We start from the raw sequence: 19,255 nt of genomic DNA, 5'->3' as shown, positions 1-19,255 counted from the left end.
ACAACGGTATGGGCAGAATCCTGAGAATGGTGTGCTCGGGGAAAAAACATCCAATAAAAGGGGATCCCGTAGGCATGAACAACTTGTAGACAAAAGGGGCTAGAGGAAGATGTCAAGAATCCTTCTGATGATCAGGAAGTGCAGTCAGCAAACTGCAGCTGAATACAATGCTGGCTCCTTAGCACAGATGGGCTATAGCAGCAGATGGCGAGTTTCAGTCCCATTGCTGTCTTAGGCCTCATGCACACGGCCGGGTCGGAGACCCTATACTCACTTATCCCGATCCATTGCGAATGCCCCGCCCGGCGAGCCAGCGTGCATGCGCACTGCAGGGCATGATGTGCGGGCCCTGGCCTATGACGCGGATTCCCGTGATACTCCACAGTGCCCACTGCACGGAATATCATGGGACGGACGGCTTATATGGACTGCAATGGAAGCTGTCCATGTGATTTACCTCACAAAATAGAACATGCTGCGATTCTCCCCCGCGAGTGGAAAATCGCAATTGGTCTCCGCTCATGGGCAGGGGAGAATCTTTTAACACAGCATGCCTATAGATTGACATTGCTGCAGAATCCACGGTGGGCATCTGGCTGTGAATTCTGCGGCGATAATCCGTCTGTGAGCATGAGCCCTAAGAGAAATGGAAAAACAAGACTTCAGTGGACAAAAATTGGATTACTGAGCAGTGGAAAAACATCACCTGGTCAAATGCATCCAGATTTGTGTTGCACCAAGTTGATAGGAGGGTCAGAATTTGGCGCAAGCAGAGTAAATTGATGAACCCTTCTTATCAGCTGTTCAGAACATGTCAGTAGTTCCATCTAAGGGTGGCTTTACACGAGCGTGTTTTTGTGCGTGCATACGCGCACACAAAAATACGCTTCTGTTAGAATCAATGCATTCCCTATGGTGTGTGCACATGTCCGTGTTTTACAGGTGCGTGCCTATAAAGATAGGACATGCGTGCACCATAGGGAATGCACGCATTGTCTTCAATGGAGCCGCGGCTGCTGCCGGCACCTCTGAATTGTTTTTCAGGGAAAAGCTTTACATATAAGCTCTTCCTTAAAAAACAAGAATTTTAGTGTTAAAAAAAAAAAAAAAAATTAAAAAACTTACCTGTCCGCCGCTGCCGTGTCCCCCGCAGGGATGAAGAACACATCTGCTGCATGTGGCAGATGTTTCCTTCATCCCCGCGAGGAAAAAGACTTCCCTGCTGCACCTGCCACATCTGTGACAGATGCAGCAAAGGAATTCATCCCTGTGGGGGATAAAGAATTCCCTACCACAGCTGTCACAGATGAGGATCCAGCTGCCGGCATCCTGTAATTGTTTTTCATCGTTTTTACGGCTGTGGGCATTATCTTTTAAGCTTAAGAGTTATCTCATGATTACAAGTAATCCCTCTATTAAATCATGCAAAACCTAATTTTTCTATTGCAATCATTTTTAATAAATGTTCTTGTGTCTACATCACTGTTACATACTTGTTATGGTGCCCTCTGCTGTTCTTTCCATTCCTTTTCAGAATGTCCACCTAATGTGACCAAGTGCTGATTCTTATTGGCTGGTCTGCATAATTACAGGAAACCCTTCGGATGTGTAAGAACATCCGAGTGATGGTACTGGGCCACTGGCAATGAGAATGTACTGGGCATATGAGGTGAATGTTCTGAGAGGTGATCAAAAGAACACCAGAGAATGTGCCAGCAATACTCAGACACAGATGCAATTTTTAAAGGGTCACTTTGATTTTTTTTCGTTCATTATTAGGGATGAGCGAGCATACTCGGAAAAGCACTACTCGCTCGAGTAATGTGCTTTATCCGAGTATCACTGTGCTCGTCCCTGAAGATTCGGGTGCCGCTGCGGCTGACAGGTGAGACGCAGCGGGGAGCAGGGGAGAGCGGGCGGGAGAGAGGGAGAGAAAGATCTTACCTCCGTTCCTCCTCGCTCTCCCCTGCAGCTCCCCGCTCCGTGCCGGCACCCGAATCTTCAGGGACGAGCAGAGCGATACTCGGATAAAGCAAATTACTCGAGCGAGTAGTGCTTTTCCGAGTACGCTCGCTCATCCCTATTCATTATGTAACTAGCCCCCCAGTATACATAAGCTAGTATTACCTTGGTTAGTTTTTAATTTCTATCTGAAACTCCTGGAGTCCTTCTCCTCAGGTTGGTCGTGTGATCTCATTCTGACTACCTGAGAATTACTTGGCTTTATGTTCTTTCAAGAAGTCAGTTTTGCAGTCAGCATAATTCCTGTGTGATGACATTACATGGACTCTACTACACAAGCTCTTCATAGAGGGGACAGAAACTTCTGTCACGGTACTGCTGTTAATAAGAGACTCCTGCCACAGAGTTATAATGGAGGATGTCACAGTTCAGCCTGCTAACTATATAATTAATGTGTGTAATTTATTTAGGTGAATATAGAATACAGACGGTTATGGCAGTGTCCTCCCAGCAGGCAGAGATGATGCTGGCCCTAGCTGGTCATGTGATGCTGTGCTGGTGCATCTTGGGAGTGTTAGCAGAGTATAGAGGAAGTGAGCAGGCAGACATATCAACATCAAGGTGATAAGCCACAGATAGGAGGCTGCACTGCATGGAAGTAACTACAATATATATAGAAGACATCCAGAGCATGACAGGCAATCAGGTGAAAGAAGACAAATAGATTTGTAATAAAAACGTATGCGCTCGTGAAAAATAAAAGAAGAAATAGCCCAAATAAACTGTCAAATCCGATGAGAAAGAAATCAAGGCGGCACTTACTCAGGAGGAGGGGGGTGTATGAAACAAGAAGCCCCCTCCTTGAAGTGTCGACTCCTAAAAAAAACCTCCCGGTTGTGGATGAAACTGCCACAGGAGGATTAGGTCTTTTGTTTTTATTCATAGAAAAATGTTGGCAACGCGTTTCGGTGTGAGAAACTCCTTTCTCAAGCCAATACAAGAAAGGTGTTTCTCACACCGAAACGCGTTGCCAACATTTTTCTATGAATAAAAACAAAAGACCTAATCCTCCTGTGGCAGTTTCATCCGCAACCGGGAGATTTTTTTTTAGGAGTCGACACTTCAAGGAGGGGGCTTCTTGTTTCATACACCCCCTCCTCCTGAGTAAGTGCCGCCTTGATTTCTTTCTCATCGGATTTGACAGTTTATTTGGGCTATTTCTTCTTTTATTTTTCACGAGCGCATACGTTTTTATTACAAATCTATTTGTCTTCTTTCTGTTGGGGCTCGTTCTCATTGTGAGAACCCCCCAAACTTACGCTGCAGCTCTCCTTTCCTGTAAAGGATTTGAAAGTACTAAGATTAATAACCCACCTCTAATCTCTGGCGCTATCTGAACTACGGTGTTTTGTAATCAGGTGAAAGGGCAGAGAAGTAAAAATGTGTTTTAGGCTGAGTGGCCCTTTGAAAATCATTCCAATTAAAAAAATGTTATGTTTAGCATAATTTCATGGAGAAATCTAAAATTTACTTGTAGGATAACTGTTTTAATGAAACTAAAATTAAATACATGAGACATTCTCATTAGTAAATATCTTGATTTGCTGCACATGAAGAACTGTGGGGTCTTCAGGTTCGGCCATGCTGCCCTATATTACTGTGGAGACATTTCCTACATATAGCATTCACATGATAACATACATGTACCTCAGGCTTATAGGGAATACAATCCAGCTTGAAATGTAATCATCTTTATCATGTGAAAAGTTCAAAGTCCTTCTTGTGATTTATTTAAATAGAAAGTACCCCTTGCTTGAAGCATCGCCAAAGTCTGCTTGGAGGAAACAAACCCAAAATAGGGGCATTTGTGCCAAAATGTGATGAAAAGGGTGACTACATTCCAAAGCAGTGTCATGGCAGCACCGGTCAATGTTGGTGTGTGAACACAGATGGTGAAGAGATAGCCGGTACAAGAACCGGACCAGGCAAAGCGCCCCCAACATGTGAAGATGCAGGTTTGTATTCATACATTCAATATGTGTTTGTTGTGTCTTCAGTCTCTATATTGGGCTGGGTATGCCTATCTCTTCTACTATTACTTAGGCCACGTGCACATTGGCAGGTCGGAATCCAACCCCGTGCCCAGCCAGCAACAACGCATACCTGTCCTGTAGTCTTTTTATCTGTACTGTGGATGATCCGCACGCCGAGCCGTCGGATCATCAATACCACATGCAGTTGTACTTAAAAATTTGAGAACCCTTCAAAATTTTCCATATCTCCGCTTTTATTTGACCAAAACTACATCAGATTTTCACGTTAGTCTCAAATCCTAAACGTAGATAAAGAGAACCAAATCATAAATCAAGCTAAAAATATTAGACTTGGTCATTTATTTATTCAGAAAAATTATCCAAAATCAAATGTCTGTGAGTGGCCAAAGTATGTGAACCTTTAGCATTAGCAGATAATTTGAAGGGTCGGGTGTTTTTAATCAATAAGATGACAATCGAGTGTGAGTGGGCCACCTATTTCATTTCAACGCTGCTTCGACTCTGTTGTGTTGGTGGGTTTCCTCCCGTGAACTGCTTATATCAGGTCTTTCTACAACACTTCTATAGGATTAAGGCCAGGACTTTGACTTGGCCATTTCAAAACTTTATCTTTATTCTTCTAATCATTTTTTTGTAAAACGACTTGTGTACTTTGGCTTGTCTTGCTGCATGACCCACGTTCTCTTGTGATTCTGCTCACGGACAGACGTCCTGGCATTTTCCTGTAGAATTTGCAGGTATAATTCAGAATTCATTGTTCCACTAATGATGACGAGCCATCCTGGCACAGATGTAGCAAAACAGACTCAAACCATGATACTACCACCGCTGTGGTTTACAGATATTATGAGGTTTTTATGCCGTAATGCAGTGGGTTTTTTTCTTTAAACATAACGCTTCTCATTTAAGCCATAAAGCTGTATTTTGTTCTCCTCAGTCCAGAAAACATTGTTCCAATAGCAACTTTTTCCAGCCTGATGAACTTCAACAACTCATTTTGAGGTCCTCAGAAATTTCCTTTTGTGTGCTCCTTGGTCTTGTGCTGCTATGCACTTTCAGGAGCACATCTCTGCAGGTGTGGGCTGATGTGGCTGGCTGCTGTGTGGAATTCTCCAGCTAGTCAATCACATGGAGTCAGTGGACATATATACCAGCCCCTCTTACTAGGAGATGCGGGGTTATATATTATTTCATCTCCTTATGGATCTCTGGTGATAAGATGCATGATGTGCAGATCGCTGTGTGTTTGTGTAGTTCTGTCCATCTGGTTTGTGGTCTGCATGCATGCTGTTCTGTTTGTATTCCCCTTCCATCCATAGATGTGTGGACGCCTGAATCCCCTCCGTTCATAGAGGTGTGAACGCCTGAATTCCCCTCTGTCTGTAGGTGTGCAGATGCCTGTTCAGTGTGAACTATGCCCTATCTGCAGAGCTTTGCAGTTCCCCTTGTATCTGACTATGTCCTTTTTGGTCTATGTCTGAATCCTTTTCTGTCCTTGGTGTGCGTCTGCACTAGGTCCTGTCTGACTGTTCCCAGGTCTTGGGGGTTGCCTGTGTTTTTGGTTCATGTTACACGATTTGCTGGAGTTTATATTATGTATTATCTGTGCCACAGCTCCCTGCTGCCTTTTAAGTAGAGTTAGTTCGGCCCCAGGTTCCTGACATGGGGCTGTCCTTGTCAGGACAATTACTCTATTTATAGGCAGGTTTCCCCTCTTGGTTTAGACAAGGGGTAGGGTCTATTTAGCCGGGATGAAGGCCGGGCAAACAATGCCCGACACACGTCCCTTCATATACTCGCTACCGTGCTGTTGAATGGGAGCTATTATCACTGGCTCGCTCACAGAGCGACCAGCAGGGGGCCGGGGCGGCTGGAGGAGGTTTTACTTCTCGTTCTCCCCACCCCTCTCCATTCACTTAACCTAGCAGCCATTCAATACTCCATACTGCAGCATAAATGATGGACAATGAGCTAAACAATGATCGTTCAGTGTAAATAGCAGCCGTTTAGTACTGAACGGCTGCTATGTTACGTGAATGGAGAGGAGCAGGGTAGAGCAAGGAGTAAAATCTCCTCCAGATGCCCCACTGTGAGCCAGCAATACTAGCTCCCATGCAACAGCACGGGAACGAGTACATAAGGGGACGAGTGTCGGGCATCATTTGCCCGGCATTTGTCCTGTCTAAATGGGCCTTTAGATATTTCCTTGTTGATATGAGAATGTATTTGTATATTGTATTCTTGTTAAGGCCCCCTGTCCACGGCCGAAGCGGAATATAGCTAGTGATATTCTGCTGCAGGAGACAAGGGGGGAGAGCCGACAGGTCTCAGCGGTGATCCTGTCTAACAGATAGGCTCACGGCGGAGAAACGCGGCATTCCACGATCTAGATCCCATGAGCGGAGAATCATGATTCTCTGCTCGTGAATGCCAGCACTGCGCTGTCCATAGCAACGCTATGGAAAGCTTCACAGAGCGTGATCCGCCGACGATTTATCGCCAGCGGATGATCGCCCGTGGACGTGCAGCCTTAAAAAAACTATTATGTGTTTTGTATATCCGAGTTGTGTCTGTTTATGTCCAGGTATTTTCTGCCTGGTTTAGACTTTAGGGGTTATTTCCATGCAGATTAGGGGCAGTTGTTCTGCATGGTAATCATAGACGGTCCATTTTGGACACCATATATACATTCTTGCAGGCACGGTGAATAACCCTTGCACTGAAAGTGACAGATACACTTCCACAAACATGTTGTGAAGATCAGACTTTGATAGATCCCTGTTCTTTAAATGAAGCAGGTTGCCTATTCACAACTGATTACCATCCCATTAATTGAAAACATCCAACTATAACTGTACATATCAACAAGCTACTGGCAAATAAAGATGAACAATAATGTTAATGCTTTAATATCACTCAATGGAAAAGACAATATGACTCAAGTACTGTTAGTTACTATTGATCCATTTTTAGCAAAGGAAACTCCCTGCCTGAAAGGACGCCAGAAAGTACTCGGTGGAGGGCGCCCCGCACCAGGAGCCTTTGCACCCGATTGTGATGAAAAAGGCGACTACAGGCCAAAGCAGTGCCATGGAAGTACTGGCTCTTGTTGGTGTGTTACCAAAGATGGTGAAGAAGTACCAGGCACGAGAACTGGACCTGGGCAGTCACCTCCTTCATGTGCGGACATAGGTAAGAAACTACAGTGTTCCTTAGGAGTTACATTGGCCCTTAATTCTCCTGTGATTATAAATAACTTACTAACAATTGAAATGTTACTGTTACCGGTTACACCTTGATTAACAAAAATAGTGAAGAAATTCCTGGCACAAAAACACCACTTAGATAACCAACCAAAGCATCTGGAGCTCTATGTGCGATGTCTAAGGCCTCCCTCACACAGGCGTTGCTGAAAGCGCTGCGATTTCACCTCTTCTTTAAGCCGCAGACAGCTGCGGCCGACAGCGAAGTTTAGCATAGTTCATCATTGATGAAGTAAACATCTGAAATAGAACAGACTGCGCTCGAAAATCACGGCACTGGAAAGCACTGCAATCGAGCATCCGTCAGAGGCTCTGTGAGAGGCTCGCTCCATTGAAAACAATAAATTTTATTAGTAATTAATTTAAAAAGTCAAAGCCTACCAACAAAAAAACAGTCACATAGAACATATAGTGACAGGACAAACAGTTAACATAAAAAGGGAGGATCTTATGGGGGGTAAGGGAGGGGGGAATATATCTACAGTTCCCGTGTAGCCCTCCAGAGGTCCTCAGGAGTCACTTATATAAGATGGTTCACTATCAAGGTAAGTATTTAGTACTTGAGCTGTTATGATTCGCATCCCCTTGAGATGGCGATTGTTTTTTAGTGCGAACCAGACAGCCCTTTTATTTATAAGGACTCGTATGATTTTTAGTATGGTATTCAAATCAGTGTCGTTTGGTGTATTGTTTACACTGTATCATTTCGTGCATTGTTTACACTGTATTCATTATTTTTGACTCTCATTTGTTTTTGCTCTACGCGTTTCCCTATCGGGATAGCCGATAGTTCGTCAGGAGCTGGGCAACAATACGCCCCTAGAGAAGTAGGAGAGAGTTTTCTATCAGAAATGATCACCAAAACGATGGCTAAAATGTGCCTGTCACTTTTCAATAGATTCCTAGATTCCTCAAAATTGCCTCATTTATAAATTGCGCTTGGATTCTATCTGTAGAGTGAATCCTACGTATGCTTGAAACCTATAAGGTCCAGAAAGCTATTCAACTGGATCCTATTGCCTCGCAACTGAATGCCGTATTCGCATTAGATAGTGTAACTCTAGGATAGAGTAAAGTAACTGTGCATCGTGTATTATACACGGCGACGATGCATGTGCAAAATAGCCAGAATTTTGTCCACCTCCAATCGTGTCTCAAGATCCTTGGTGATTTTCGTAGGGTTAACACCAAGAGACCTAGGGTTAACACCAAGATGCCTGCAGCTCACCATCAGAGCTGCAGGTGCTGCTGGAGATCACTCCTGGCACTCCTCTTGCCCTGCTCTATACCTTCTGTCTCGCTCTATAAGCTATTACAGCTAATTCTGCCTTACTGAATGCAAGCCTTATAGCCAGTTTAAAATGCTTTTTGCCATTGTGGCAGTTACTAGTAGGTCTTAGCCTGAAGTGGGGCTGTATATCCTGCATGCTATCATTGTGCTGGGCTAATAGGTGTTTAACCTGACAGTCATTTTTCCAAGAGCCAAGGTCTCTTGGTGTTAACCCTACGAAAATCACCAAGGATCTTGAGACACGATTGGAGGTGGACAAAATTCTGGCTATTTTGCACATGCATCGTCGCCGTGTATAATACACGATGCACAGTTACTTTACTCTATCTTAGAGTTACACTATCTAATGCGAATACGGCATTCAGTTGCGAGGCAATAGGATCCAGTTGAATAGCTTTCTGGACCTTATAGGTTTCAAGCATACGTAGGATTCACTCTACAGATAGAATCCAAGCGCAATTTATAAATGAGGCAATTTTGAGGAATCTAGGAATCTCTTTATTGAAAAGTGACAGGCACATTTTAGCCATCGTTTTGGTGATCATTTCTGATAGAAAACTCTCTCCTACTTCTCTAGGGGCGTATTGTTGCCCAGCTCCTGACGAACTATCGGCTATCCCGATAGGGAAACGCGTAGAGCAAAAACAAATGAGAGTCAAAAATAATATGAATACAGTGTAAACAATGCACGAAATGATACAGTGTAAACAATACACCAAACGACACTGATTTGAATACCATACTAAAAATCATACGAGTCCTTATAAATAAAAGGGCTGTCTGGTTCGCACTAAAAAACAATCGCCATCTCAAGGGGATGCGAATCATAACAGCTCAAGTACTAAATACTTACCTTGATAGTGAACCATCTTATATAAGTGACTCCTGAGGACCTCTGGAGGGCTACACGGGAACTGTAGATATACTCCCCCCTCCCTTACCCCCCCATAAGATCCTCCCTTTTTATGTTAACTGTTTGTCCTGTCACTATATGTTCTATGTGACTGTTTTTTTGTTGGTAGGCTTTGACTTTTTAAATTAATTACTAATAAAATTTATTCTTTTTAACTCTATATCTGTGACGGCCTCAACCTATAAAAAATATAGATACTTCATACCACTGTGATTTATTGAAAACAATAGGAGCCTCTGACCGCCTTTAGTGCTGCGCTTTTTCTTTGTAAATAACCCACAATATAAAACCTGGACATGATATTACAAGATCTTAAATACAAATTTTACAACTTAGGGCGCCCACCCACTGGCGTTTGCGATTTTCGTGCGTGAAAAACGCAGCGTTTTCGGCGCGTCTTCGCGGCGTTTTTTTGCGGCGTTTTCGCGGCGTTTTCGCGGCTTTTTCGCGCCTTTTCCATTAATTTCCATTGACATTCATGGGTGCATTAGGAGAAAAATTAGGACACATATGCAACTGACAGTTCCTATGTTAAAAATCGCAACGCACCGCAAAAAAAAAACGCCAGTGGACAGGAGCACATTCAATTCTAATTGCTCTTGAGAAAAAACGCAAAACGCAAAGAAAAAAAAATCGCCAGTGGGTGGGCGCCCTTATTGTGTGAAATTTATGGATGTTATGGGTTTTGGATTTACATTTTAATCTATAGTGGATGGACAACCAATGCAGTGAATTGCACAGGGCGAAGGCATTGGTATAGGAAGGGTTGCTACTTATCTCGTAACCCACCTTCCCTGGCTGGGTTATTACATTCAAGAGCTGATACTGATATTTTTTTCACTCATGATATTAATTGCCAGTAAATATAATTAAGTTGTAGTGGACACAGGACAAATTGGCCCCATTCTACCACCAACTCGCAAGTATCCGTCCCACTCATCCGGCTGATTAGCAACATGTAAGCAAGCATATCTCTTAGGGCGCCCACCCACTGGCGATTTTTTTTCCTTTGCGTTTTGCGTTTTTTCTCAAGAGCAATTCGTTTTGAATGTGCTCCTGTCCACTGGCGTTTTTTTTTTCAGTCCGTTGCAATTTTTAACATAGGAACTGTCAGTTGCATATGTGTCCTTATTTTTCTCTTAATGCACCCATGAATGTCAATGTAAATTAACGGAAAAAGCCGCGAAAATGCCGCGAAAAACGCCGCGAAAAACGCGCACTATTATTATTTTGAGTCACAAAGGGAGCACCATTCCTAAGCACAGCTAAATAGGGGAAAAAAATAATCTCACCTATGTAGCAGGTTATGTCAGCTCCCGTCTTATATTTCTTGCTGTGTCCTCTTTTCAGCATGAAGAAAGCAGTCTCTCATCCATACCGCTCGATCCTAGGCGGTTTCTTGACACATATGCATTTAAATGATAGGAGCTTGGATGCATAGAGATAAAAGCTTTCTTCTAGTTATTCAGTATGTGCCCATCAAAACAAGAAAAATACAACCGTCCTGAGCTTTTATCTCTATGCATCCAAGCTCCTATCATTTAAATGCACATAAATAGGGAAAACACTGTTTGGGTGACTGCCTTATTATAGAGGTATACTAGAGTTAGGCTGCTGTATTTAAGCCCGCTGTATTATAAAAGTTGTTATATAGAACATAAAAAATTTTTTTTTCAGGGGGCTTTTGTTATGGGACCCCATGAGTCCTATTGTACACCTCAGACTAGAATACATCATAAGTGGCCCCTGAACCACCCGTGCAGTTTTATGAAGGCAGCTAGTGCCCCAATATTGGGGATGTCAGGGCTATCACCCGCTGGTGACACAATATAAGATGAACTGAATCATAGAATGGTAGAGTTGGAAGGGACCTGCAGGGTCATCTGGTCCAACCCCCTGCTCATTGCAGGATTCACTAAGTCATCCCAGACAGATATTTGTCCTGCCTTTGTTTGAACTCTTACATTGAAGGAGAACTCACCAACGGTACTGGTGCATCTTGTCTCCACCGGAACTGTGGGCGGAGACATGGGTGTGTGCAGGTGAAGTCAAAGTGAATACTCCCAGCTGATGATTGGCTACCTGGATGCCAGGTGAAGACTGTGGATGACAGTTTGCGGGGCCCGGGGAAGCAGAGAGCAACCCCTGGCTTCATCGTTGGCAGTGGACAGGGGGATTGCAGGGATGGCTTCAGTGTGTGCGGTGGACAGGAGGAGACATTGCACAATAGCAGGCAGAGTGACAGCGGCCAAGGGCAGCCTATATGCTTCCATGTGATAGCAGGGCTGCATTCCACGTAGGAGCAGGACAGGCACAGTGATTGTACAAAAGATAGGAGCCATTGGGGGAGACTGACAGTGGCGGAGGCGGGAGAGGAGAAGGGAGAGCGACTGGAAAGGCTGAAGGGAAGATCATTTTACCTGGGTGGGTGAAGTGACAGCGGGGTGCCAGGGGGAGATTGACATTGGGGCAACAAGAGGATATGGAAGGATGGGGGCGGGAGCAATACAGAGGTGCTAGGAGTGCAGATAGAAGGCCAGAGGGAAGCATGTCTGCCAGAATGACGGGTGGAGGAGTGTCCATTCGTCTGAGGAGTAGCCAATATTCATTAGTAACGATCATCTGCCCCTCCCCTATATGTCAAGCCACACAACCCATGTCTCCACCCATTCTTCTGGTGGAAATAAGATGCACCAGTTCCCTCACCACCTCCCGTGGTAACCACTCATTGATCACCCTCAGTGTCAGAAAGTTTTTGCTAATATGTAGAGATGAGCGAGTATACTCGCTAAGGCACATTACTCGAGCGAGTAGTGCCTTAGCCAAGTATCTTCCCGCTCGTCTCTAAAGATTCAGGAGCTGGTGCGGGTGACAGGTGAGTTGCGGTGGGGAGCGGGCGGGAGAGGGGAAGAGGGAGATCTCCCCTCTGTTCCTCCCCGCTCTTCCCCGCCAGCCCCCGAATCTTTAGAGACGAGAAGATACTCTAGAGCGGGGAGATACTCGGCTAAGGCACTACTCACTCGAGTAATGTGCTTTAACGAGTATACTCACTCATCTCTACTAATATCCAATTTGTGTCTCCTCCCTTTCGGTTTCATCCCATTGCTTCTAGTCTTTCCTTGTGCAAATGACAATAGGGCTGATCCCTCTGCACTGTGACAGCCCTTCAGATATCTGCAGACAGCTATTAAGTCTCCTCTCAGCCTTCTTGTTTGCAAGCTAAATATTCCCAGATCCTTTAACCGGCCTCATAGGACATCATTTGCAGAACCACTCACCATCTTGGTAACTCTTCTCTGAACTTGCTCTAGTTTGTTGATGTATTTTTTAAAGTGGGGTAACCAGAACTGGACACAGTATTCCTGATAAGGTCTGACTAAGGAAGAGTAGAGGGTAGAGATGAGCGAGCATACTCGTCCGAGCTTGATACTCGTTCGGTGTTCGGGTTACTTTCATTTTCTTCCCTGAGAAATTTGCGCGCTTTTCTGGCCAATAGAAAGACAGGGAAGGCATTACAACTTCCCCCTGCAACGTTCAAGCCCTATACCACCCCTCTGCAGTGAGTCGCTGGCGAGATTAGGTGTCACCCGAGTATTAAAATCTGCCCTCCCGCGGCTCGCCACAGATGCCTTCTGACATAAATCAGGGAAAGTGCTGCTGCTATAGGGAGACCGCTAGGAGTTATTTTAGGCTTCAAGAACCCCAACGGTCCTTCTTAGGCCATAGAAATCGCAGATCGCACCTATGTGCGATCTGCGATTCCTGTTCTCTTCTCTATATGCGCTCAATGGGGCCGGCGGCAGCAGCGCCGACCCCATTGAGAACATATAGAAGACAAATCATTCTTCTCTGCCACAGCTGTAACAGCTGTGGCAGAGAAGAACGATGTTTGCCCATTGAATTCAATGGAGCCGGCAATACAGCAGGTTCCACTGAAAGCAATGGGCTGCCGGCGATCGCGGGATGAATTGTCGGGAAGGGCTTAAATATATAAGCCCTTCCCTGCAATTCATCCAGAAATGTGTTACAATAAAAATATATACCGGCGTATAAGGCGACGGGGCGTATAAGACGACCCCCCAACTGTCACCTTATACGCCGGGAATACCGCGGAGCAAAGAATAAAAATCATTACTCACTTCACCCGTGCTTCTGCGGTGCTCCTGCAGGCTGTCGCTCCCTCCTGGTCCCCGGCAGAGCATTGCTTTCTCTACGAAGGGCTTTAAATCCCCGCCTCCAGAAACACACGTGCCTTCAGCCAATCACAGCCAATGACAATGATGTCATTGAATGGCTGGCGATTCAACCCCTTGCCTCCAGAAAGCAATGCTCTGCCGGGGACCAGAAGGGAGCGACAGCCTGCAGCAGCACCGCAGAAGCACCGGTGAAGTGAGTAATGATTTTTATTCTTTGCTCCGCTGTATTCCCGGCGTATAAGGTGACAGTTGAGGGGTCGTCTTATACGCCCCGTCGCCTTATACGCCGGTATATATTTTTATTGTAACACATTTCTGGATGAATTGCAGGGAAGGGCTTATATATTTAAGCCCTTCCCGACAATTCATCCCGCGATCGCCGGCAGCCCATTGCTTTCAGTGGAACCTGCTGTATTGCTGGCTCCATTGAATTTAATGGGCAAACATCGTTCTTCTCTGCCACAGCTGTTACAGCTATGGAAGAGGAGAACGATCTTTATGCTGACAGTGCGGGGGGGGGGGCACTCTTGCCGCTATTGTGGCTTAATAGTGGGACCTGGGAACTTGAGATGCAGCCCAACATGTAGCCCCTCGCCTGCCCTGTCCGTTGCTGTGTCGTTCCCATCACTTTCTTGAATTGCCCAGATTTTCACAAACGAAAACCTTAGCGAGCATCGGCGATATACAAAAATGCTCGGGTCGCCCATTGACTTCAATGGGGTTCGTTACTCGAAACAAACCCTCGAGCATCGCAAAAAATTCATCCCGAGTAACGAGCACCCGAGCATTTTGGTGCTCGCTCATCTCTAGTAGAGGGGGATAATTACCTCATGTGATCTTGACTCTATGCTTCTCATAGTACATCCCAGAATTGTGTTTGCCTTTTTGGCTGCTGCAACACATTATTGACTCATGTTCAGTCTACGATCTATTAGTATACCCAAGTTTTTTTCCACATGTACTGCTGCTTAGCCCAATTCCTCACCTTCTGTATGCTATTTTTTCATTTTTCTTGGCCAGATGTAGGACTTTGCATATCTCCTTGGTAAATACCATTCTGTTAGTCACCGCCCACTGTTCAAGCGTTTCAAGATCTTTTTGATTACTCTCTCTTCCCTAGTGTTAGCTATCCCTCCTAGCTTGGTGTTGTCAGCAAATTTGATCAGTTTCCCATCAATTCCCTCCTCCAGATCATTTATAAAAATGTTGAACAATATTAGCCCTAGGACAGAGCCTTATGGTACCCCCCTTGATACATTCTTCCACTTGAATGTGCAGCAATTTATGACCACTCTTTGAGTACGATCACTCAGCCAGTTGTGAATCCACCTAACAGTTGCCTTGTCAATCCCATATTTGGTCATTTTTTCAATAAGTATGGTATGAGATATTTTGTCAAATGCTTTACTAAAGTCAACATAAACTATATCCACCGCATTTCCCTGATCAACCCAGTCAGTGATACTACCATAGAAGGAAATTAGATTAGTCTGGCATGTTTGTTACAAACCCATATCGGCTCTGGTTAATTACTCCATTTTTATCCAAGTATTTGCATACATGCTGTTTAATAATTTGTTCAAAGCTCTTTCCCGGTATAGAAGTCAGGCTCACAGGCCTGTAATTTTCTGGATCCACCTTCTTCTGGCGGCTGGAACTTTAGCACAAGGGACCCTAGAGCATAGTGCCATAATAAGAGAATAGTAGCAGCCAACTGTCAGTTCATTCATACACTTCCAGGTGGAATAACAGAGGTGAAATCACATGCCATGTTAAGCAACGCCACAAGCCTTTTTTTACCTTGGTTAGTATATTTTAGTGAAAAAGGTGGAAACTCAGGGTATAACAGTTAGACAGAAAGATGAGCCTGGCTGCTGCATTCAGGGTAGATTGGAGAGGGAAAAGTTTATTGTGGGAAAGACTGATCAGTAGTGAGTTAAACTAGTCAAGACTAGAATGGATCAGGGCAATAGGAGTTTTTGATGTTTCCACAGTAGGAAAAGGGTGGATTCTGTTTTTGAAATGGAAACATGAGCGTGAAGTGATTGAACATAGGGAGTGTAGGAAACATCTAACATGACCACAAGACGGCAGGTATGCTGCCGATGAGTTATGGTAGTACCACAGACTGAAATGGAAGTATCAGGTTTAGATTGGTTAATAGATGGCGGAAACACAAGAAGTTCCGTTTTTGAAAGATTCAATTTCAGACAGAACATGATGTTAGAAACAATGGACAAACTATTCTCGTGTAAACATTGAAGGCTGCAGCGGTCGCCGGACCACTGTTGCCTTTTCATTCTGCTGATCAGGAGTCTTCCACCAATCAAATATTGATTGATACTATGTGACTTACTTGGAACAAACCGTGCCATAAATCTGTAAGCAAGGTGTTCATAAACCAGACACACTCCACACATTCCAGCAGACTTTTATACTTACTATCAACTATGGCAATAATTTTGTTGAAACCTTATCCCTATCAAGTAACCCAAGCCACTAGGGAGGCCATACACATAGTAGTTTTTGACCGGGAACCTCGTGGCAATAACGTTTTTTACTGTGAATTGATGAAGTTTCGGTGATTTGGTTTTAGACTAACGGCTTGAACAAGTAATGTGCATCACCTGTCTCAGCTGTACAACTGGAAAGCCCATCATAAAATCATGGTAGTGGGGGGAAAAAAGACTCTCCGCGCTTCGGAGTCCAAAGTAATGATCAATCAGACCTGATGGTCCAATGGTTATAATAAACCAAATTTTATTTAAAGTCTTATACTATGTGTTTCGCAGTTTTCAAACACTTTGAATAAAATTTGGTTTATTATAACCATTGGACCATCGGGTCTGATTGATCATGGTGGGATTCCCCACCGTGCACCAGGTGAGTGTTAAATATAATAATACTCCCTACTTAGATACCTCCCACATTGGAGATAAAGGTGCTATTCTAAGAATACATTTGTTTCATCATAAAACTATGGCAATTTGTTATGAGGTTCCCAGCAACAACTGCTATGAAAGCTATAGCAGTATCTAATGATAAAATCACCTCATTATAAAGTTTTTAGACTTTTTTTCTTGAAGATCTAACAATAAGTGCTAAATGTGTCTTACAGTCTCATACATTTGTATGTGATGTTTCAGAACCAGTGACGTGCCATTATGCAGTAGCTGTGGTGAAAAAATCAAGCACTTTACAGTTTGACCAACTGAAGGGAAAGAGATCTTGTCATTCTGCGGTGGGAACGGCAGCAGGGTGGGCTGCGCCACTGAACGCACTCATGAAGAGGAACTTGTTGGTGTGGAAAGGACCTAAGGAAAAAACTATTGAAAAAGGTACAAGAGAGAACAGATGAAGCAAAAACCAGCAATCGGCCACAGATAAACTACTGCCTGTTGAAACCAGATGATGCAGTGGCAGACCAGCAATGATTTTATGCTTTGCATGAAAGATCCAATCAGTGATTTATCGCTAATTGGTCTTTACACTGCACAATTATCGTGCAAACCGTTTGATCTAACTAACTATTTGCGCAATAATAATGCCGTGTAAAAGAGGTTTAGGCATGGATCATCAATATTTAAGCTTGAAAAAAACCACTTAAAATATGTTTCAGGAGTTTGTCTCAACAAGACAACCTTTTTCAATATTCATGTTACAAAGGAAGTCCAAAACTCAGAATCCCCTCTGTAAACCAGATCAGTAAAGCACATCTCTTGCTCTGGAAGACTTGGTCTGCCCACCAGATGTGCCATTTCTTACCTTTCCTTTTGCTTCAAGATACCGTGAAATGAGTAGCACAAGATGAACATCACTAACTTTGAAAAAAGACTGATTTTCTGTTACTCTACCCTCTCGAAAGAGGAACATAAAATATTTTTTTTTATGGTTGGTCATCTAGCGCTATTCATGTCAAGAAAAAAAGTAAAGAAGAACATATCTGTATGTTATCATTGATTTTGATTTCTGATACAACATATCTTCTGTCATCACTGAATGGTAAATGTATGGCCCACCAAATCTTTGTTTCAGAAGAATGACCCATAGAAATCAGATGCCCTTTAAGGGTTTGTATATGTTATATATCCCGAATTTGGCATCCTTTGAGAAATCTATGGGATTATACTATACCTCCATATACCTGGAGAAAACAGTGTCTCACTGGGCACAATGGGCACCCTAAGGCTGCCTGTGTTTCCATTATACTGGTATTCTGTGTTGTGCAGATTTCTAGTCATTCTTCATCAATTCCTAATGATTGTATTACTGTGTGCTACTGAGGCTATTTTAGATACTTTTAATACAAGAGAAGATACATTCCTGGGGTTTTTATTCATGGTTTATCTTTTCCTTCTGGAAAAGAATCTGGTTTTGGCATATATTCCCAGTCATTGTTACAAGGCCTGTTAAAAGGTCTGACATTGACTTGCAGGAATGCTGCCTTCTAATAGATGGCGCTGCAGAGGCAGCATTCCATCTTTCCATTTGCATTAATTTCCCAGAGGAGCATGCATGGCCTTATAACTCTCCTCACTAGGTGCTCTCCCTAAGGAGAAACCATACCATTCCTGACCTACTGTTTTTATGTGCTAATGGAAAAGTTCTTCTCCTGCTATGCTTCTATACCGGACATCTTTGGGTAATATATAAGTGTTCTTCTGTGTGTGTTGGTGGCAGTATCTATAAGTTGAAGGTATTCTGTTTCCACCATAGCTGCTTCAGAGTTCTTCTTATCCAGCTGTGCCCCAGGAGCCAAAGAGACAAACTTGTGTAAGCAGTGTGCAGGAAAGGAAGCTAACTGCAAGCACAGTTCTGAAGAACCATACTACGGGGATGAAGGGGCCTTCAAGTAAGTTGGAAGGTATTAAGTACTGCAAGTCCTTCTCTAGCTTGCCGGCTCAGGAAAATGAATTGAGCCTATGGATAAAAGACAACTTTAGATATACTAGATGCTGATGTAGAAATGCTAGCATACAGCACAAATATTGTATATTTAATAATAATAGTAATAATAATAAATTGCACCAGACTTACTAAAATACATAATCCGCTTCATTTTGGTATATTATCCTGGATGACCTGAGCAAATATTTTGATCAAGTGTTCGTGAGATGCATATATTTTATACTATAACAGGAGTCAGTACTAGATTTGAATTTATGGAATTTGTAGGCACAGATTGGCTGGCGCCTTAGACTCCACCCAACAAATATCCCACATCTTAAGTTATGTGTGGCTTTAAAACGTTTGCCTGGTCTTTCAAAATACATCAGAACATTGTAATTTGCTTCTCCCCACATCTAGCACCCTCTGTAGCATAGCCCTTGTCTCACCCGAGTGTCCTCCTCACATACCTATAGTACTGGGACCACCTAGTTATCATATAACTGCACAGAAGTTATATACACTATCCAGATATTTCTATAAAAAATAGTAGGAAGTCCGTCCCAGGACGGCGACTGCAGTCTATATATAAGTATCCATGCTTAGGAAAATTATTCAGTGGAATTAGGAATAATAGTTAGAATGTAAAGGTGTCAGTTATTAGGAATACACAAAATACTCATGGCAAA

The 19,255-nt window shown here is 43.5% G+C and overlaps 1 protein-coding gene across 3 annotated transcripts in view; it reads left to right on the top strand.

Annotated features, from left to right (window-relative positions):
• The window catches only part of LOC136622626 (saxiphilin-like), a 261,639-nt gene that overhangs the window by 41,502 nt on the left and 200,882 nt on the right, over positions 1-19,255 (top strand). For all 3 annotated transcript variants that reach the window (XM_066598113.1, XM_066598110.1, XM_066598111.1), the window contains exons 11-13: positions 3,762-3,977; positions 16,826-17,017; positions 18,396-18,531. In XM_066598113.1, coding sequence (XP_066454210.1) covers positions 3,762-3,977; positions 16,826-17,017; positions 18,396-18,531 — 544 coding nt within the window. The remainder of the gene's footprint in view (positions 1-3,761; positions 3,978-16,825; positions 17,018-18,395; positions 18,532-19,255) is intronic.

The sequence above is a fragment of the Eleutherodactylus coqui genome, chromosome 1 (assembly GCF_035609145.1).
Source record: "Eleutherodactylus coqui strain aEleCoq1 chromosome 1, aEleCoq1.hap1, whole genome shotgun sequence".
NCBI classification, from domain to species: domain Eukaryota; kingdom Metazoa; phylum Chordata; class Amphibia; order Anura; family Eleutherodactylidae; genus Eleutherodactylus; species Eleutherodactylus coqui.
Note: the sequence above shows the minus strand (reverse complement) of the source record. Positions and strands in the feature narration are given on the sequence as shown.